Source organism: Mustela nigripes, chromosome 2 (genome assembly GCF_022355385.1).
Source record: "Mustela nigripes isolate SB6536 chromosome 2, MUSNIG.SB6536, whole genome shotgun sequence".
NCBI lineage: Eukaryota > Metazoa > Chordata > Mammalia > Carnivora > Mustelidae > Mustela > Mustela nigripes.
In genome coordinates, this window is record NC_081558.1 from 73,080,568 (window position 1) to 73,101,923 (window position 21,356).

General features: G+C 40.5%; 1 protein-coding gene across 1 annotated transcript in view; it reads left to right on the top strand.

Annotated features, from left to right (window-relative positions):
* GADL1 (glutamate decarboxylase like 1) overlaps nucleotides 1–21,356 on the top strand; it is a 185,939-nt gene that overhangs the window by 65,498 nt on the left and 99,085 nt on the right. Inside the window, exons 7-11 of the mRNA XM_059387957.1 lie at nucleotides 3,517–3,596; nucleotides 3,717–3,771; nucleotides 8,809–8,925; nucleotides 14,418–14,482; nucleotides 14,736–14,817. Coding sequence (XP_059243940.1) covers nucleotides 3,517–3,596; nucleotides 3,717–3,771; nucleotides 8,809–8,925; nucleotides 14,418–14,482; nucleotides 14,736–14,817 — 399 coding nt within the window. The remainder of the gene's footprint in view (nucleotides 1–3,516; nucleotides 3,597–3,716; nucleotides 3,772–8,808; nucleotides 8,926–14,417; nucleotides 14,483–14,735; nucleotides 14,818–21,356) is intronic.

The following is a 21,356-nucleotide window of genomic DNA, read 5'->3' on the forward strand; positions in this document are numbered from 1 at the left end:
TGGATTTCTTGTTGATCTTCTGGGGGAGGGGCCTGTTGTAGTGATTTTCAAGTGTCTTTGCCCCAGGCGGAATTGCACTGCCCTTACCAGGGCCCGGGCTGAGTAATGGGCTCGGGTTTGCTTTCAGGAGCTTTTGTTCCCTGAGTGCTTTCCGTAGAGTTCCAGAGGACAGGAATACAAATGGGGGCCTCCTGGTCTCCGGCCCGGAGGAGCCGAGAGCCCAGGGCCCCACTCCTCAGTGCACCCTCAGAGAACAGCGCCCAGTTACTCCCGTCTGTCTACCTCCGGCCGCGCTCCGAGCTCACGTAACCTGCGGCTGGCTCAAGGTAGCCCCGAGCTGTGAGCTTACTGTCGGCTCTGTCTCTGTAGCCGGCTTTCCCATTCCAATACCCTGAAGCTCTGCGACACTCAGACACCCCCGATCCTTCTGTGACCCTGCGGGGCATGAGGCCACGCTGACCCCGTGTGGGCTTCGCCCGGGTTTAGCCTCTGGAGTGATATCCCTCAGCGGAACAGACTTTTAAAAGTCCCGATTTTGTGCTCCGTTGCTCTGCCGCTTGCCATAGCCGGCCCCTCCCCCCAGGGTCTATCTTCCTGTCGCTTTGGATTCACTTCTCCGCCAGTCCTACCTTTCAGAAAGTGGTTGTTTTTCTGTTTCCAGAATTGCTGTTCTTCTTCTCTTCGATATGCCGATGGATTTGCAGGTGTTTGCAATCTTTAGATAAGCTATCTAGCTGATCTCCTGCTAGCTGATGTAGTCTCAGCCTGCTACTTCTCCTCCATCTTGACTCCTCCTCGGTTTTGATTGTAATTTAACCATCCACGGAGACTTGGAGCATCATGCTAGAGCTCCCCACACTGTCTGTATATCCACAGTGACTTCCCCAGGCTGAGTAGGAACCAAAAAAGAGAAGGGACTTTGGAGAAAAGTAATAAAAGTAACAATCTAGGGCTTGATTAGCATTTAAATATGAATTCCTTGAATTTAAGGAAATTGTAGTTTAGAATCCACGTTCTTTTGAGAATCAGCATAAAATAGTGATCATGGTCTGCTACTAAAAAGCCAAGGGAGAAGAGAAACCCTTACCTCCCAGGCCAGCCAGCAATCGGCCTAGTTCCTCTCTAACAGGATAGAGGCTGGGATGGGGCGGGAGAGACCAGGGTACAGTTCTCAAGGTCATGCCTCCTCACATACCTCATTCATTCACCCTATTCATGGTCCTTCTGTCTTGGCGAATTTGACCGGAGTTTGGATGCTAATGGGGTTGTTCTTCACCAGTGAGCAGGTACTTTTTAGGACCTTAGGCCGAGCATAGAGTAGCCCACCTGCTTTGGGAACAGAGCCAGCTGTGTGCTCTTGGAGAGGTCCCTGGACTGCATTCCTTTTCTTCACTCCCCGACAGGGGACACTCACAGACCCTAGTTTCCGCACCACCTGGAGCTCATTTGAGCGTCAAATTAGTCCAAGTGCCCAGCACACTGTCTATGGGAGGGAAAAGCCACGGCTTCCTGGGAAACCCAAGGTCACAGAAAAAATCCTTGCAGGAGCCAGAAAGGAAAACCTCAGGGCATGTCTGTCTTTCATAGAGGCACTTGCCGTTTCATGGTCATAGGAGTAAATGCCCACTGAAATGTTTGTGTCTTCTGTAGACGAATGAAACCCAGTGGGGGAGACTGGGTCTTAGAACGAACAACTGACTTATCTTTTGCCAGAGATGGGAGCAAACACATTTGTTTCAAAATGGAAGCCCTTAGTTCTAAGCTCTGGTTTTCTAGGTTTTTTTTTCTCTCCTTGAAACTACTCAGCACATCTGAAGCATTACCTTCTTTCTTTTCTTCTTTTTCTTTTCTCTCCTCCAGGGCTCTTTTCCTCTCTGATGCCTTTAGATATTTAGACTTCAGTTTTGCACACATTTTTTTTTTTAATCTGTCTCTATCCATTTGAGATTGACATTGGACTCTACTTTGCCCTGAGATAACCAAAGACAGCTCCACTGAGGCTACTTTTTCACGAGATTACCGGTTTTTAAATTCAGCAGACCCATTGGTTGGGGACACTGTTTTCCAGGTCTAAGCAATGTGCTTTTCCTTAATGACAGGTGCCAGTGGGATAGGCTACTACTTCTCACTATGAGATCAATAGTTGATTGTTGAAGTCCAAGTCTCTGGTGAGAAATAATTCAGCTTGGCAATGTCATCCTAGCTATGGTGGGCTGATATAGCAAGTAAAGAATTAATTACATTTTCATGTACACAATTACTCCTCAATATGCATATGTTCTTGTACCAACTTGAAATGAATGCATCTTACAGGCATTTGGCCGTGTCCTAGTTGATACTTGAAATTAATTATTTAGGATGGTTTCATTTTTCCTGATGGTGTTACTTCTGAATTTATTTTTACACAGTTTAAAAAAAAAAAAAGAGCTTCCAATAAAACTCTCTTGACAAAAGAAGAAAAAAAATTACCACATTTGAGGGAATATATCAAGTTAAGTGTGAAGGCATGACTACTCTCTTAATGTATTCATACCTACAAATTAAATTACTAAGGGTTTTTGGTACAATAATGTCCTTTAGCACCTTCATTTTTCTGGCACGAGAAAGAATTAATTGACCACCTGTCCACACTAATGTATAAAGAGTGACATCTCCAATGTTTGAATGCTAATTATTTTATAGGCTTTATGTAGTAGAGAAGAAAAGGCCCCCAAATCTCAGTCATATACTACCATTTCCAGTAAAAACTAGACCAGACCTAATTCCAAAACCTTCTATTTGTCTCATGTTCATGCCAGGGCTTCATAAAGTAAGGTGCCCATAAATTATTATTACTTTTGTTATTACAATTTTAGCCACCTTCCTCTGTGTTTAATTTCAGTCTAACATTCAGTATTAAACAAGATCGGTCCAGTGTCTGGTCAGCATTTATAACCCATTATTCGCTCTTGAAAAAAATTAAATTCTTCTGTAGTTTGCGACTGCAAATTTGAGATGGAGTCTCGCTCCCTCCTTGGAGGGTTTTGAGTCAGCAGTGGACTAGCTTCTGTTTCCATTAATGGTGAGTCTTATTAGTAGCATCAGGAGAAACTTCTCTCAATGTTAGGGGAAAACAACAGCCTCCAGGGGCCATGTTTGTTCCCTAGGCCAGGCTCTGTGCTAAGCCCTTTCCGTAGATTAACCCATTTAATTCTATGAAAAGCAGATGGATTAGACCCCGACACACCCACCTCCAATTAGCAAATTGAGGCTTGGAGAGTGTACATTATTTCTCAAGATTCCATAGCTGCAACAAGGGGAAAACGTGAAATTAAAGCCTGGTTTCTCTGGGCCCAAACAAAGTCAATGTTTTCTACCGGTATGTTAAGGAGTTCATTTGAATTATTACTTTCTTTTTCTTTTATGCAAAAACGTTCCAAAGATTGGGCTTCACCATATGACTTTAGATAATAAGCAGTAGTTTTTTCAAGCTTTGTATTCATGTTTTCCTTTTCCCCCTTGTCCCTTTTCATTTAGTGTCATTACTCTATGAAGAAAGCAGCCTCCTTTCTTGGGATTGGTACAGAGAATGTTTGCTTTGTGGAAACAGATGGAAGGTAATGGGGACAGGATCTGGAAGCCTGGTGGGCGGAGGGGGAATTCATACTTTTTAAAAAACAGTACCAGTGTCTGTTCACGCTAAACATAACTGAGTACCTCAAATCTGTGTCTCCTAGAGGTAAAATGATACCTGCGGAACTGGAGAGGCAAATCTGGCAAGCCAGCAAAGAGGTGAGATGGGAGAAAAAGAGGGGAAGAAAAAAGTAGGCATGCATCTGGACATAAGGGAAGGAATGCAAGCAGCTAGACCCGTTTCTGTGTGTGGGAGAGAGAAGAGAGCTTGTTAGAATTAAAATAGGGAAACTCATTTACAGATGTTCTATTTCCAGGTGCTTGGGCTCTCCATGTTCTGTGCAGTTTCTCAGATGTTCTCATTCCAAGGTGGCTGGAGCCTATTAAAACACTGACTGACATCACCATATTACCAATTCTTGCCTAGAATTAGCTTTAAAAGATAAGCCCAGCCTCTCCAGCAGGGCGCCTGCATCCACTTCCTTACCTAACACTGGGCTGAGAGCTCTGGAGGTCAGGCCAACTGTCTCTGGGTTGCCTTCAAAATGATCTCGATTTCTGATCAATCTATGCTCCAGGTTGCTTCCAAGGTCCATCGCAAAAACCATCATACTGTCTTGGGTCTGTGTCTAGTCTGTCATCTCTGACAGAATGTCTGCTTTTCCATAGCTACCACGATATAGTAAAGCTGGCATGTCCATTGGTGGGGGAGGCAAGGTCTTGCCCCACCCACCTGCTATACTTCAGCCAAGGCGGGCCCCGACATCTGCTTGTAGGTGCGCCATTGCTTTGGTGGAAGCCATCTTGATTCTTCCACCAAAAGCCTGCTGGATTAGGTGCGCCTGCTTTACTGCTTCCTTCCAATCCCACCACAGCTCTCACTGCTTTTGGAGCATCAGACTATTCCCGCACAGGTTTCTAGTAAGTAGCAACAGAGTCGGGTGTGAAACTGCTAAAACTGCTGAAAACTGAAAAACCCAGTTTTGAGCTGGGATAGAAGTATATTTCTCCTTAAAAAAAAAAAAAGAAAGAAAGAAAGAAAGAAAATACATATATATATATTTGAGAGAGTGAGAGAGAGAGAGAATACAAGCAGGGGGAGAGGCGGACAGAGGGAGAAGCAGACTCCCCACTGAGCAGGGAGCCTGTTGCATGACTTGATCCCAGGACCCTGGGTTCATGACCTGAATAAAGGCCATATGCTTAACTGACTGAACAATCCAGGCCCCCGGAAGTATATCTCTCTTTACAGAATTTCACACCCTAAGAAGGATAGACTCTTTTATTTTTATTTTTTGTTTTAATACATTTCTGCTATTTTAGTCTTTGTTTTTTAATTTTTCATAAAAATCACCTTGTCACCAGAGCATGCCAGTTCACTGTATCTGGTTTGAAATTCTCTACTTAAAAATTCTGCCTTTATTACAGGTGTACTGGCTTCAGTGTGTGTCTTTAGATCCATGCTTATCTTTTTTTTTTTTTTTTTAACATTACAATGATGAGAGGACTTGCAAGCTGTCTGGTGAGACAGATTATCAGATTTCATTCACTCTTGGGTAAAATTCTGTATTATAACCTGTTTGTTCTGCTGTGAACCACAGATATTGTGTTCTAATTTTATCTTTTTTTTCTTGTTTTATCTTCTACAGAAATTCCTATCAAAGGGAACTTTGTTTATGTCATTAATTCTTGTTGGTGGCCATGGGGGCGGGGGAGGAAGTTTTGATTGTTCTTTCTATATGGTTCATATGATTCCTTCCTCTCTCCCCCCTCTCTTTTTCTCTCTTTCTTTCCTTCTTGAATTATGATCTTTTCATCTTGGAAAATTTCAAATATATAAAAACCAATATAATGAGCCTCTGTATACCCATCATGCAACTTCAGTAACTGAGCTTCTGCTCTGTTCTGTCTCTACCCCATCCCCTCCCACCACCACTAGATTAGCTGAAGCCAATCTCACACATCATACTGTCTGATCTATAAATAGTTCAGTTTATCTGTCAAAAGGTATGTACTCTCTTTATTAAAAAAAGTAAAATCCCACACACCATTACAAGAAATAAATTCTTAGTATCATCAAATTTTCATTCTGGATTAAAATTTTCCTATTGCTTTTTTTTTTAATAGTTGACTTGTTTGAATTAAAAATTCAAGGTCCATATGTTGCATTTGGTTGATTCATCACACCAATCTTTTCTGATCTGTACCTTCTCCCTCCTCCTTTTTTTCTTTCCCTGCAATTGATCTGTTAAAGAAACCAAGTCTTTTATGCTGTCGAGTTGTCTACATTGTGTATTTTGTAGATTATGTCAGGAATTTGAGAATCTAGGTGCTCCCTCCACTGTACACCCCATCTGTTCTCTGTATTTCCTGTAATTTGGCAGTAGGATCTTGAGACTCAGGAAGGCCTCACAGGTGGCTTTCTGTTCTTCACTCAGGACACATCTCCGATCTCGTTTTGCATTGGTTCTGGCATTATGGGTCCATCTGTTATAGAGCTTGGCATCAGCTGCTTACCTCATGAATTTTGCTCCCATTGATGATCATCGTCTAGACTCATTATTTCATTAGGTGATGTTCTCATTTGTTCTCTCATTCCTCCTTCATTTATTGGTAGGCTTACAACCATAAAGGAAAAGCTTCCCTCATTCGTACTTCGTTTCCCTAGGGAAAATGTTTGCACAACCAGGGCAGGATAAATGTTTGATTCTTTCCCATGTGTACCAGTTTTCAGAATAATGTGTTAGTTGCCTAGCATCTCCTAAAGATAGCCAAAACCATTTTTCTTTTTTAGAATCATTAAGGATAATCTAGCATATTTGATGTTTTATTCCACTGCAGTCATTATTATTTTCATTGTTCAAATTTTTGTTTGTTTTGACAATGAAAGACCATGAAACTGACATATCCTGAAGTTGAGAACTTGAAAAGAGAAGTTTTGAAAAAGTGAAAATTGCTTTAGGCACATTTAAAAGTAGGGCCATGGAGTGAGAGTTGGTATCTCTCCTCAGTGTTCTTTCAAGTTAGTTAAAACTTGAGCCTGGATTTTCCAAGGACAGATCTTGCATCCGTACTGAGATAATACCTGGTGATTAAGTTTTGTTTTTTGGTTTTCTGTTTTTTGTTTTTTGTTTTTGTTTTATTTTGTTTTTCAGTAGTTTCAGACCTAGATCTTTTGTTTCAAGCTTTGAACTCATATTGCTATAGATGTGGGGATAGTACATCAATTTTTTTTTTCTGCTGTGATTCAGTTCCCTGGCCCAGCGCAATCCATTAAAAATCTGTTGAGCAGTGACCTTTACTTGATGCCATTCCAAAGATGGTGAAAACCATGGAAGCTTCAGAGATTCTAAAGATCTCATGAAAAGATCAGACTCATATAACCACCGAATGTTTGAAAGCACTTTTGTGTATGGGTGTTTCAGATAACAAACTTTCTTAGGGAATACAGCTCATCAGCAGCCCACAATCAATACTGTTTCCACTGATTTTTCTCATTAATAGCAGGAGATACGAAAAAGGAAAAAAAAAATTGGAAGGTTAAATCCAAATCACAAAAGTTTGATTTCTGAGGCCTGATATTTATAGCTAGGTTGTTAAAAAGGTGAGGAAAACTCATTAATAAGCTATAATAGCTTGCAAAAGTATTTTCTCACTACTGCCAAGGTGTCACATCATTTACAAGGAACAGTCCAAACATTAAAGACACCTTCCATGTTTTTAGGTAATTGCTTTTTCTCTTCCTTTTAATGATTGATGTAAATCCGGTCTCATTTTATTTTGGTCGCTTGCATGATAAAGATGTAATCTGTGGACAGTTGAGTACGGGAAAGAATTCCCAAAGTGGGTGGTTCCCCAGGAGCTCTACCCACCCACTGGTCCCTGTGGACTGGATTCCATAGGTCACAACATCTCCCCAGAAGGCAAATGGATTCACTGGGTACTGTTGTTTTGTTTCCTGTGCATCTTGGTTTAAAGATGGGGCCCAAGTATCTTTGCTCTGCCCCACTTTCCACTGAGAAATAACTTCTTTCTGTCAAAGGTCAGCTAAATGGGAAGGAGTCTGGTTCAAAAGGAATAACTTCTGGCATTAAATGGGACATAAAAATATATTGCAAGAACAACTGCACTTTAAAATAAAACTGAGAGAACAAAATGACTCCATCTTAAATGGAAGGTAAAATTACTTTTATAGGCAGGGAACGTTCTTGTCACTTAGTCCTCAAGGGCTCTAGAGTCTTAGGATTCTTGTCCCTTACCCCACCTCTACATTGTCTGCAAATTGCTGCAAGGCACTTCCACGGTGAGCAATGCCTCTTTGCTGACATGCTGGGGCAATTCTGTGGGCAAGCAATCTCATGTACTTCCATCTACCTGGCTGCTATAAAGTTCCTTACGGGGCCAAGGTGCTTGGCTATCTTGGCCAGAATTACCGTCCACCTCTGTGTGTTCCCACAGTCTCCCTTCTCCCCCACCCTTCACCTCCATTGCCCTCTGGCACCTGTGCACTTTACAAGCTGCAGCCATCAGCTGTGTGAAGAGGCAGAATCATGGTAGGAGTGATGCAGGTTCTCTTTTCTAGAACATTCTAATGGATTTCTCTGTTGGGGCATCATTTTGCAGAGTGTATCCCAATGAGGTTACACTATCCCAGTTTAATGGCAATTTGTACTTATCACTCTCTTTGTTTTGTAACTGCACTTACCTGATAAGGAGACAGGCAAACGGGCCTCCACGGTTTGCACCTGGAGCTGTTTATTTTCGGATCATCCTTACTTTTATTTCACAGAGGTGTAACAATGCTGGCACTCAGGCCTCAGTGAATCACCCCCAAAAGGAGGTAGGAATCACACAGAAGGCCATTTTTTCATTGCAGCAGAAGTTACTCACTTTGTATGTGGGAAATATAAAGAACAGAAAACACTTCAGGAAGAAAATGAAAGTAAAACCAGTTAACAGTGCATATGGAGTTGGGACAAAGGACTCTTGTTGTCACAGCATTGTCTAGGTTTCCTTGACCTCTTGGAATGGACAAGCAGCCATATTGTGGAGAAGCTGAAAAACACCCTATCTGAGTCATTACCTCCAAAGGAACCAGATAAATTTCTGGTTGCTTAACTGTTACGTTCATCCACCTATTACAGGACAAACTTAGTGCTAATGGTGATGGTTCTTGTTTGCGTGTCCTCCTCACAGGGAGCAGCTCCATTTCTCGTCTGTGCCACGTCTGGTACAACTGTTTTGGGAGCCTTTGATCCTCTGGATGAAATAGCAGACATCTGTGAGAGACACGGTCTCTGGCTTCATGTGGACGTAAGTGCATTTGTGTGTACACTTTGGTTTAACTTTCTAGTCTGTTTGTAGCTTTGCTGGGAAGTCCTTTGTGTTCTCAGAAACTAGACATGAGGTCCCCGGCTACTTTTATTTAAGCATGTATTTCTAATCAAGGGAAATAAATCTGCCATTTTCCATAAGGTAATAAAGAAGAAGATCCCAAGTCTTAATGTAAATTTTGGTTTTGTTCTCCAGATTCCATTTTATTTCCTCTTCTCCTGTGAACCATTCTCTTTGGTCCCTTGAATCTACTGTCATTGCGGCAGGGACATACTGAACTACAAAATCAAGAGACCTTGACTTTGGGCTCCAATTGGCCTCTTCTTCATTGCAACTTTAGCTGTTCAGGCTTTCATTTAACTTACAGAGAAGAGTGGCTGATGTGGTCTATAAAGTCTTCTAGCTCTGACGTTACATGATTCCAATCAGCTGGAAAATGCAAACAGCTGCATTACATAATTGCCTGTTATAATTAAAGCAGGTTTTATCTGGATCCATGATAAATAATTATTTGAGGGACATCGGGATAACTTACATTCTTCATAATTTTCTGACTTTAAGAATTGGCTTTTTTTTCTTAATTAATTTTGTAAGTCCTGGGGTGGTTCATAATAATTTTTTCCTTAATTAAAGGTAACTATTCAAGTTCTACTCATCTAGAGTTAAAAATTTGCATTCAGACAGTTACGAATACTTACTGAGCTTTTGGGTTTTTTTTTTTTTTCTTTCTTTCTTTCTTTTCTTTTGGTAAAACCAGGAATTAATTAGTTTGATTCAAACCAATAGAAGGGATGGTTGACAGTATAGGGAACTTTCTTCTGGTGAGAGATTCATAGCCTCCTTAGCAGAAAAAAAAAGAACACTATTTTTGACTTTTTGAATGGAAGGTAATGGCACTTGGGGGATATACCTGCACATACTTTTATAGTTTGTATGATCTTATGCTTTCAAAGTAAAGTGTGTTACAGAGAGAATTTTTCAGCAGCTCAAGTCTCTCATTAAGCATATGCTAATACTCGCCATGATATAAAGCTCCCTCGAGTTACAGGCTCTATTAGTATGCCAGTGGCAATCCTTCAGGTAGATTATTTGTGACTTTAAATGGGATTGTAGCATTTGTATCTGTTCACATTTCAACTTTTATCTTATTGATTTTTATAGACTTCAGAGCATAATAATACATTATTCCTAAAAGATAATATGAAGTGAGTACTTTGTGACTGTGGAAATAAGGAGGAAAAATCAAATCTATCAGCAGTTATACTGAAAATTCCATTCTCATAAAAGAAACATCAAATATGGATTATATAGTTTATGCAAAGCAGACCAAGTACAGTAGTTTCTAAATTGAGAGTGAGATTAAGAGACTTAAGAGAGGCTCAGAGAGAATTGTGACTTACAAGTATGAATGAAAACCTCCTTAGATTTTCTTAAAAAAAAAAAAAAACTGAAGGTGGAATTTTTGAACGAAACACTTTTATAAGGAAATGTTTAAGCCACACAAATTATTAAGATTTGCACACAGTAAGCATCTAGTAGTATTAGACAAAATTCGATAGTAGTTTAGCTGACCTGGTAAAGAAATTAGCTCTCACATTGAGGTAATATTCACTCATGCTTTAATATTACAGGCTGGATATAAGGTAGTATTACATTATATTATAATAATAATAATAATATTGAACCTGCTGATAACATTTGATAAAGGGGTATGTGGCTTATCTTGAAGAAAATTCATATACTACATATAGTTTATTAACTTTAAAGATAAAAATCAACAAAATTCCACAGTTTGGCGACCGTGGCCATTGCTGCTATAAACATTGTGGTACAGATGGCCCTTCTTTTCACTACCTCTGTATCTTTGGGGTAAATACCCAGTAGTGCAATTGCAGGGTCATAGGGAAGCTCTATTTTTAATTTCTTGAGGAATCTCCACACTGTTCTCCAAAGAGGCTGTACCAACTTGCATTCCCACCAACAGTGTAAGAGGGTTCCCCTTTCTCCACATCCCCTCCAACACATGTTGTCTCCTGTCTTATTAATTTTGACCATTCTAACTGGTGTAAGGTGATATCTCAATGTGGTTTTAATTTGAATCTCCCTGATGGCTAGTGATGATGAACATTTTTTCATGTGTCTGATAGCCATTTGTATGTCTTCAATGGAGAAGTCTCTGTTCATATCTTCTGCCCATTTTTTGATTTGCTTTTCCGTTTTGTGTGTGTTGAGTTTGAGGAGTTCAAGATGTCCTTCAATGGATGAATGGATAAGGAAGATGTGGTCCATATACACTATGGAGTATTATGCCTCCATCAGAAAGGATGAATACCCAACTTTTGTAGCAACATGGATGGGACTGGAAGAGATTATGCTGAGTGAAATAAGTCAAGCAGAGAGAGTCAATTATCATATGGTTTCACTTATTTGTGGAGCATAACAAATAGCATGGAGGACATGGGGAGTTAGAGAGGAGAAGGGAGTTGGGGGAAATTGGAAGGGGAGGTGAATCATGAGAGACTATGGACTCTGAAAAACAATCTGAGGGGTTTGAATTGGTGGGTGGGTAGGAGGTTGGGGGTACCAGGTAGTGGGTATTATAGAGGGCACGGATTGCATGGAGCACTGGGTGTGGTGAAAAAATAATGAATACTGTTATGCTGAAAATAAATAAAAAATAAATTTAAAAAACCAACAAAATTGCAGTAGTCACCTTGGCCTGCTTGAAATTTTCTATAAAATACTTTAAAAACCCTTTAAAAAACTGGCATCTACTTTTTTTTTTTTAAATGCAATTATGGTTACTGATCCTCATGGATATTTCGTAAAACTGAGTTGCCCTGCATAGTAAACATTTTATTAATCTAAGATATACTGATTTTGTTTACATTTTAACATAGCTGAAGGTCTTTTGTTGATGTCTTTTGTTTTCTTTCTTTGGGGTACACTAAAATGGTGACTCTTCCATTGGATGGTGTCTTATATTTGATTAATTACAAGATTAATTAATTCTGCATATTTACACAATTTCATAAGGAGAACTTTAGTTTTCTTTTTCTCTGGGAGGGCAGATGTTACTTCAGCCTCTGCCTCAGACTAGAAAGCTCTGGCTGGTCCTGCTTCTCTCTGAGGCAGAGGCTGTGGCTGCTGCAAAGATTGGTGCTCCCAGGGGAGTGTCCTGACATGCCTTAGGCACTCTTCCAAGTTCCAGGGGAGGTAGCAAACACTGTATTTAAAGTCGGGGGGCGGGGGGGCCTTTAGAAGCTGCTAGATCTCAATTCCACCCTTGCTTCCACTTCCTTGTGTGGACTGGGCTTATGATTTCTTTCTTTCTTTCTTTTTTTTCTTTTTAAAGATTTTATTTCTTTATTTGACAGACAGAGATCACAAGTAGGCAGAGAGGCAGGCAGAGAGAGAGGAAGGGAAGCAGGCTCCCTACTGAGCAGAGAGCTGGATGTGGGGCTTGATCCCAGCACCCTGGGATCATGACCTGAGCTGAAGGCAGCAGCTTTTTTTTTTTTTTTAATAATGTATTTTCTTTTTAAATTTCTTTTCAGCGTAACAGTATTCATTGTTTTGCACCACACCCAGTGCTCCATGCAATCTGTGCCCTCTATAATACCCACCACCCGGTTCCCCCAAGCTCCCACCCCCCTGCCCCTTCAAAACCCTCAGATTGTTTTTCAGAGGCAGCGGCTTTAACCCACTGAGCCACCCAGGAGGCCCTGATTTATTTCTTAACTAACGAATTAAAGAGAAATATGTTAAGTAAACTGGTAAGTGTGGTGCCTAACAGGTAATCATAGCTCCATAAATGACGGCCCTCCCTGAGGTGAAAAACCTTGCTTCTTCAACATTTGGGTAATTGGTTTGCTCTTTTGAGGACTACGTCTGTGATGGAGCTGACCTGCCAAGCTCCTCTAAACTAGGGAGCTAATGCCTCGAAAGAGTTGACATGATTTGAAAAACTAGCACTAGCATTGGGGGTATTTGTTTGCTTTTTTGGGAGGAAGAGGAGGCAGAAGGTGGTGCAGGAGAAGGGAAGGTGTGAGAGTGTGGTGTGTGAGACTCCTGAGCTCCTCTCTTTCTGTTACCCTCAGCTCTCATGCTACATTCTACCATGTGGCCCTAAGCTATGATGTTATCCTGAAGCAGGAATGGGCTTTGGCTCCCAGATCTAATACTTAATGCCTGTGAGACCTCGGACAAGTCAGCTTCCACCTTTGAATGTTAGTTTTTCTACCAAAAATTTGAGGCAATAATGGTTCCATTCCCAATGTAACATTGTAACATTATAGGGGTTCAATAACCGTGGAGGTGTTCAACACAGCCCAAGCTGGTCCCCTCATATCCCCTTACAGCCATCACCCTTCCTGGCCCTACAGAATGAAACTTAGAATTCTGCTCAATTGCAGGGACCAGTCTGACTTCCTTATGACTCACATTGATTCCCCCTCTCTTCCCTCCAGACTTCCTGACAGTGGGGTTTCCTTGCATTTCCTATTCTCAGTCATTTTGTTCTTTGTTCATAATGTATAAGTCTCCAGTGGACATCTTCCCCAAGTCCCAGGCTTCTTTTCTCTCATTCTTAGGTTTTTGATTTGCGAATATTTCTGAAAGCTATTTGGCTGAAAAGATCCAATTAATAGGATCCATCTAAGCCCTTCCTCATGGGCCGGGAGTTCCTCTGTACCCCTCTATCCACCCTGTCAAGCATGTGCTCATTCATTATTCAGAAAGCCACCCCCCAGCCCATGCCTCGCTATCAGCATTTGCACGTTGTGTCTGCAAGAATGACAGCCAGCATTGCAAAGGATATTGTCTATTTTATTCTCAAATACAGAGAACAAACTGGTGGTTGCCACACAGGTGGGTGCAGGGAGGTGAAATATGCGAAAGGTATTAAAAGGCACAGAATTCCTGTTATAGAATAAATCACAGAGATGCAGAGTACAGCATATTGACTATAGTCAATAATATTGTACTGACGATGTATGGTGACAGATGGTGACTACACTTATCTTGGTGAGCCCGTGGTAATGTACAGAAGTGTCAAATTACTATGCTGTACATTTGAAACTAATAGAAGATGGTATGTCAGCTATGTTTCAATAATGACACTGAAAAATAAAAACGAAGGAGATTGTCTATTTCAGATTCTAGATTGGAGAAGGAATGGACTGTGTCTTTCAAGTTACTTTTTTGTCCACACACCAGCCAACAGGCTAATACACCAATTTCTTTATGCTGTGTGAATTTAAATCCTAAGGGTCTGTGGGAGGCCAGCTACGGTGATGAGGCTCTGTTGGCCTAAGTGAGAGGCAGTGAGCACAAGTGTTTGGAGTGTTTATGGCTTAATGTGGGCTTACAACAAAGTATTAAGGTTGTCCCTCAGAGTTTTTTATGACAATGAACTGGGGAACACATAACATTGAAATAACATTGTTGCATTTATGTAAATATCTCAACAGGCTTCTTGGGGTGGCTCAGCTTTGATGTCCAGAAAGTACCGGCAGCTTCTGCAGGGCATCCACAGGTAAATGTTTTGGGGCCCAGCACCTCTTATTTAGACAAGGGAAACTCTCTGGGTCTTGCATACTTAAGTGACATTGTGACAACCCAGAGACGAAGTGACTGTTTTACTTCAAAACTCCAAGCTCCCCAAAGAACTCAAATCAGCAACCCAGTTGAGGGTTTGAATACGTGTGCTGCTAAGGAAAGTAATTTTTCCTCCAGTGGAAGCTCATTAAGTTCCCCCCTTCCCGTGTACTTTTTCTTTTGCATAACAGAGCTGACTCTGTGGCCTGGAACCCCCACAAGATGCTGATGGCCGGAATTCAGTGCTGCGCTCTCCTCGTAAAAGACAAATCTGTAAGTTTTCCTCTTCTGGCCTTTGGGCTTCTGAGGGGGTTAAACTACCATGTTTGCAGAGGGCTTGCTTTTGCTTACATTTTGATGCTTTTGGACCGATATAGATGAAGGTCTTTGGTAAATGTTGGTGGCATGAAAGGAAAAATAAATAGACTCAGATAAAAAAAAAAAATCTAGTGTTTCTGCTCAGGTGATTTTGTGGATTAGATCTCGGTATTATATAACCTCATTAGTTACAGCAAAATGGTCTCTCTTGCCCTCATTTGGATTATATTTTAAACCTCAGTTTTAAACATTGCCAACATTTTGTTCTCCTTGATTAAGTCTGGGATTTAAGTTATCTTGAAACTTCTGCTTGCTGAGAAAGTGGAACAGATGTGTGTCATACATTAAATTGAATGCCTAATATGCTTAGCTAGGCTTAACAGCACATTTATAGAGGAATATGTTAGCTCGGGGCTGACCGCCGAACACGGATTTATTAGCTTCTTTGGAAACGTTGTAGGGAGTTTGGAAACCAGTCTGGATCATGGTGGGGAAGTGGGAAGGAATTGCTGAGTTTCCTCCTGGCCACAGGTATCAAACCCATGTTTTTTTTTCCTGGGTAAAATAAGGATTCTTGTGGGAAGTGGCCCAGGCTGGGAAGTGCCACTTCATTCTTAGAAATGCCTCCTCAAGATATGTGTGCAGCATGTGGGTGATTTTTCTCAGCCATCTGTTTACATTTCTTCTTAGGGGACTCCCTTTGCCAATGCTAAAGTCATTTTCTCTTTTTAAGGAATTTTATTTCAAATGAAAGCCATATTTAAAATTAAAACCTAGTCTTGCATGTGCAGATAGTTACAACTCTCTTTAAAATGAATTGTGACATTTGTAGGTCGGAGCCCTTTGTGTTTTGAGATGTCCAAAGGAAATACTGTAGGGACCAAGGGCAGGCCACCCAAAATGTACTCCAAAGGCACAATGGTTACTTTGAATGGGAATTAGCTAGTGCGAGGACATTCGGGCCCCCTCTGTCCTCCTGGAAGCCAGAAACAAATGTCCCATATGAAAGGTACCCTTCCTGTAGTAAGAAGTAGGAACACATCCTACCATCAGGGACAGGAACTTGAAAGCCAAGAGAGCTGGAGAAACAAAGCTGTTACTTTTTTACTAATCACTAACTCAGCCCAAATTCTGCTTAGAATTCCTTACTAATTAAAGCTCTCAAACATCTGTTTTCTTTACCCTGTCCACTCCTCACAAACTTACTGTCTTGCTGTCTGAAATGTATAAAAACTGCCTTGGTCATTTTTTGGGGTCTCAGTCTCATTATTTGTCCTCCATGTGCACATCATAAAACTTTAACTTATTTTCTTCCCCCTGTTAATCTGTCTTACGTAAATTAATTCTTAGTCCAGATAGGAGAACCTAGGACAAAGAAATATTTCTTCTTCCCCTTCAGGATCCATCAGAAACTATGAACAGATTCTGCATTTAGAGATAGAGACACTTTGGGAAATAGAAATTGATTCCCTAATATTTTATGAGGTTGGCTACTGTTGGCTATATTCAACATCATTTCATGTTTTTGCACTTAATTCCTTAAGTTATGACTTCAATTTATAGTGGAAAGGTAGTTTAGGATTACTGTATCATGTGTGAACCAAGGAACATCTTCAACGTATCAGTACTCAACGTATTTAGGACATGACGGAGTTAGGAATAAACCCAGGATTTCCCTTGCTCTAGATATAAGAACAAAAATATGTCAGGTATCCCTTATGAGCCAGCATTCGACATCTGCCTTCTCCCCAGTTGGTTGATCTGAATGACATCCTTATCTGTTGGTGTGTTGGAAAATTCAGACCCCAAGTTTTATGACTATTCTTTTAAATAACTTTCTAGCTTTTATACATTTTTCTTGTCAAATGATATTTGAGTGATTTTTGCCAAGAATTGATTTGCACTTAGGTACTTGAGACAATTCAAAATTTTCTGGATCATCTAACTCTATTATAGGGGTGATAATTTTATTTTTTAAAAAGTATTCATTCCTGGATCTCATAAAAACAATACCCATGTCAACTCACATGGCAGAATTAAGAAGTTTTCTATGCATCATGCAAAGGACTGAACACTTTTAAAAGTTACCATTTTTCTTTAAATAAAAGATTGTTTTTAAATTAATTGGAATGGGGAGCTGAACCTTGAGAGGTGAGATATTACAATCAGCTTAAGAAGTTTTGCACTGGCAATTTTCTGTCTCTTTCATACCTATTTTTTGCCTCTGTTATCTTTCACACTCATTCATTCATCATTCAAGCAACACTAACTGACTTCCTGTGTAGGCCAGGTGCTGTGCTAATTCTGGGCTTATGAAACAGACAAATTCCCTGTAGTCAAAGAGCTCATAATCTTATAGAGGACACAAAGAACAAAATGTTCCTACTTAATTATTATTTTGATAAGTGGTTTGAGGAATGTGTCAGACGCTGTTCATCACATAGCCATTCCGATCTCCATCCCTTCTCCCTCCCTTGTACTGGGAGCCACCAAATGGCACAGTTACGGTCGGTACATTATAGAGAAAATGTGAAGAGGCTCTTGAGAAAGGTGTTACTTGCAGTTAGAGGTGATACATACAAGAGGAGAGCATCCTTTCCCTTATTTCTGCCTTGAATGTGGTTGATTCAGAGCATGAGGCCCAGGGCTCTGATATCCACCGAGCAACCACAATACGATGACCCTAAATTAAAAGGTGAATGTGTACAGAATGGCAGAACAGAAAGGGGACAAGTCATGGCCTTGAATAAAGATTTTGAAATGTTGCATGAATGTTGGAAGTGATGAGTTGTAAACATTCTGTGGTATGAGGTCATTAAATGTCATTATTGCTGAAACCACTTCCATTGGGTAATCTGTCTCTTGCAGCCAAATGCACTCCTAACTGATAGAGAAAAGAGTGTGGGACTCAGAGAAAACAGAGCAGGGAGACCTGAGATATTTCAGGTAGAAGAAACAATGTGGATCAAGTTTTTAAGGAAGGAAGGTCCTTTTCATTTTGTTTTATTTTATTTTTAATTGTTTTTAAAGATTTTATTTACTTGAGAGAGAAAGAGAGAGAAAACACATGAAGAGGGGGAGGGGCAGAGGGACAAGCAGGTTTCCTGCTGAGCAGGGAGCCCGATGCAGTGTTCAATCCCAGGACCCTGAGCTCAGGACCTGAGTTGAAGGCCGATGCTTAATTGACTCAGACACCCAGGCATCCCCAGGAAGATCCTCGTCATTTTAGAAACCAAAAAAAAATCTGTTGTAGCCAAAGCCCGGAGAATAATGCTAAGACTGACATGAGACGAGGCAGTGGATGGAACAGTGGATGTTGAAGTGGAGTCTTCACCATTTTAGTGATTTTAGCCTTGATCTTCAGGACAAAGAAAGAATTTTAAAACCAGGGGGTTATCTGAAAAGATTTTTATTTAAGACAAAGAAATGGAGGTGGGCAGGAATGGAAGCAAGAGTCAGAAGAAGCTGGCAGCATCCAAGCAAGAGTTGATGGCAGGGGAGTTGGAAAACTGTGATGAAATTCAAGCTCTGCTTTACCAAGCCACTAGACAGGGCTGCATTACCAGTTATATGTGGGAGATGAAGAAGAAGCAAGTGTCATAGTTGACTCCCTGCTTAGTGATACGGCAACTTAGTGATATGGCGAATGTTTGTGTGTAGGCAGATGGAGATTGCTGGAGGAGGAGAAGACTTGAGAGTGAAATGTCTTGATTTTAGCATTGGCTATCCTCAAATCTGGGATTTCTATGAAGTTTTCAAGTGAAGGGTTCAAGTAGGAAGTTGACACATAGATCCAGAGCTAGAAAAAGTGATCTGGGCTGGAAAAGCATATTGGCAGTTGCTGACATATAGATGTTCTCCAGGGTCCTAGAGGTCGAATGGATTGCCTTGGGAGGACCTTGGGAGTGAGAAGAGAAGAGGGTACAGAACCTAGCCCTGAGGAACTTCAGAGTCTGTGAAAGCTGAGGTTGGAATGGCCGGAGAGATAGGAGGAAGATCAGGAAAGAGTGTCACTAATGAAATATTCTTTGAGGGAAGAGTATTATGAGGAGTGTGCAAGACTGTCACCCTTTGTGTTAAAGGGGAAATGCCACTCCTTAAGGAAGAGATCTCAGACTCTCCAGCTGGACTGGCATCTCCCCATTATTCTTTCTCAAACTTCATGCCCTTTCCCTAAGTGCCCATCAGTATTCATCGTTATGATTTCTCATGTATTAACTTCCCTTCCCTCTAGAACATAAGCTTTACGAGGACAGGGACTTGGTATTGTATTTGCCGCTGTATCCGCAGTGCCTAGCAAGGATTCACTGAATGAGCACAAAATTAAAATTCACTGAGAAATGTAACATATAAATGAATGGAAAAGCCTCAGAAATATTTGCCGTCATGTCAGCAGAAACTGGGAGTTCCCAGTTTCTCCCCTACCCCAAATTATTCCTTTTGACAGCTTTGAGATAACAATGATGAAAATTACAACTGATGAGTTTATGTTGCCTCCATCCTAACAAGGGCCTGAGTGTGCCTCCAGCAGTAACTGACTAATAGTGGTTTTAATTTGGAACTACTCCTCCAGTTAATGGAAGGGGATAACTCTAGTTAAAAGAAAGCAAATTACTTAGTGAATATACTTCTGTTAAGGGAAAAACTAATTCCCTAATTTGTACCCTCAAAGTCCTGACATTCACAATGTTATTTTCCTGATTGACTAGCTGGTGTTTGCATTTTTAATGTCCTGTATTAGTAAAGAAGACTACTACCAAAACAAACAGAGGTGCTGCTCTCAGAGTTGTACTCTCACTAACTAACCATCTATGCATCATAAGGATGAAAAGAAAATCAGATGTTTATAAAACAACAACAACAACAACAAAAACCTACTGTGATTATAAATAGTTTGACTTCAGATATAAATGCTGGCACTACATGGCTGTTTTGGATCAGAGACAATTTTGGTGCTTTGATCTAAAAGAAAAGACAATGTATTCTAAGAATCAGTTGCACGAATGGGGGAAATCTCGGTATTGGTTTTTTAATTTTTAGTGTTTATTGGAAAGAATTTTTATTTAAAAAAAAAACAGATACATGAAAATGAGAAACTTGCTAATCAGATGACTTTCTGAGTATAGATTTTCCTCTCCCTTTCTACCGACCATTATCACACGATATTAACTCACAGGCACTTCCTTTTTCACTGAACGATTTCACGGAACAATTTTTTTTAATAGACTGTGTTGATCCTATGGATTTTTTTTATGTCCATTTTTATATGTTTATTTCAGTAGTAATTTAGATATGGAAAAAAATTAAGAAAGAGTGACAGGATACAGATACCTGAAGATGCCCTTTTATATATTTTCTCCTGCATATATACATTTAAATGTATATATATGCACCTACCTAATCTAAATAAATTACAACATAGTTTGCTTTTAGCACGCTCTTTTTGTTTAACCAATATACATTCTATACATTTAAGAAAAACCAGATTTTATGTATTTATTTGTCAGAGAGAAAAAGAGACCACAAGCCTGGGGAGCATCAGGCAGAGGGAGAAGCAGGAGCAGGGAGCCTGATGAGGGACTCGATCTCAGGACCCTGGGATCATGACCGGAGCCGAAGGGAGACATTTAGCGGACTGAGCCACTCAGGCATCCCATTCTATACATTTTTAATAGCTGTGTAGTGGTCTATCATTTTGGCATATTATAATTAACTTGAGGATCTTGTTATTGTTGACCCATTAGATTGTTTCAGGATATGTGCTGCCAAGTCAAGCGTTCAATTATGTCATTTTAATGTTTGGCCATTAGAGATTTGGCTGCCATCTTTGAGACTAAATCTTCATGTACATCCTATATTCTTTCCTTATAGTAAATTCCTAGACATAGAAGAGCCATGATCAGCTTTCATGATGCCTTTTTATACTTATTTCCTAATTTTCCTTGTAAAATACTTCTTACATCATGCCTGGGTGGCTCAGTGTGTTAAGGGCCGACTCTTGATTTCAGCTCAGATCATGATCTCAGGGTCGTGAGATGGAGCCCCATGTCAGGATCTGTGCTCAGTGGGGAGTCTGCTTTAATTCTCTCTTTCCCTCTCCCTCTGCCTCTCCCTCCTGCTCATCTTCTCCCTCTGTCTCTCATAAGTAAATTAGTAAATCTTAAAATACCGTTGACCTTCTCACTGACTATGTGTGTGTTCATCTCTGACATCACATGGGTTTTTAGCTTTGTCAGTTTAGTAGGCAAGACATCTGTACACCCACACTTAGAGGCACACATAAACATTTTCCTTCTAATTTTATCTATTGACATAGCTCCTTCTGAGGGATCTTCTTGAGACAGAGGTATTGACATGCGACTCTGGGCTAGGTTTTAAATGTGAGGCCCATAAGCCTGCAATTCTTTTCTCCATTCTAGAGGACACAGAATGTAGTCGCAGTTATTCATTAGGAGAGGACTAGTGGGAAAAAGAGGATAGAAAATTCATTCAAC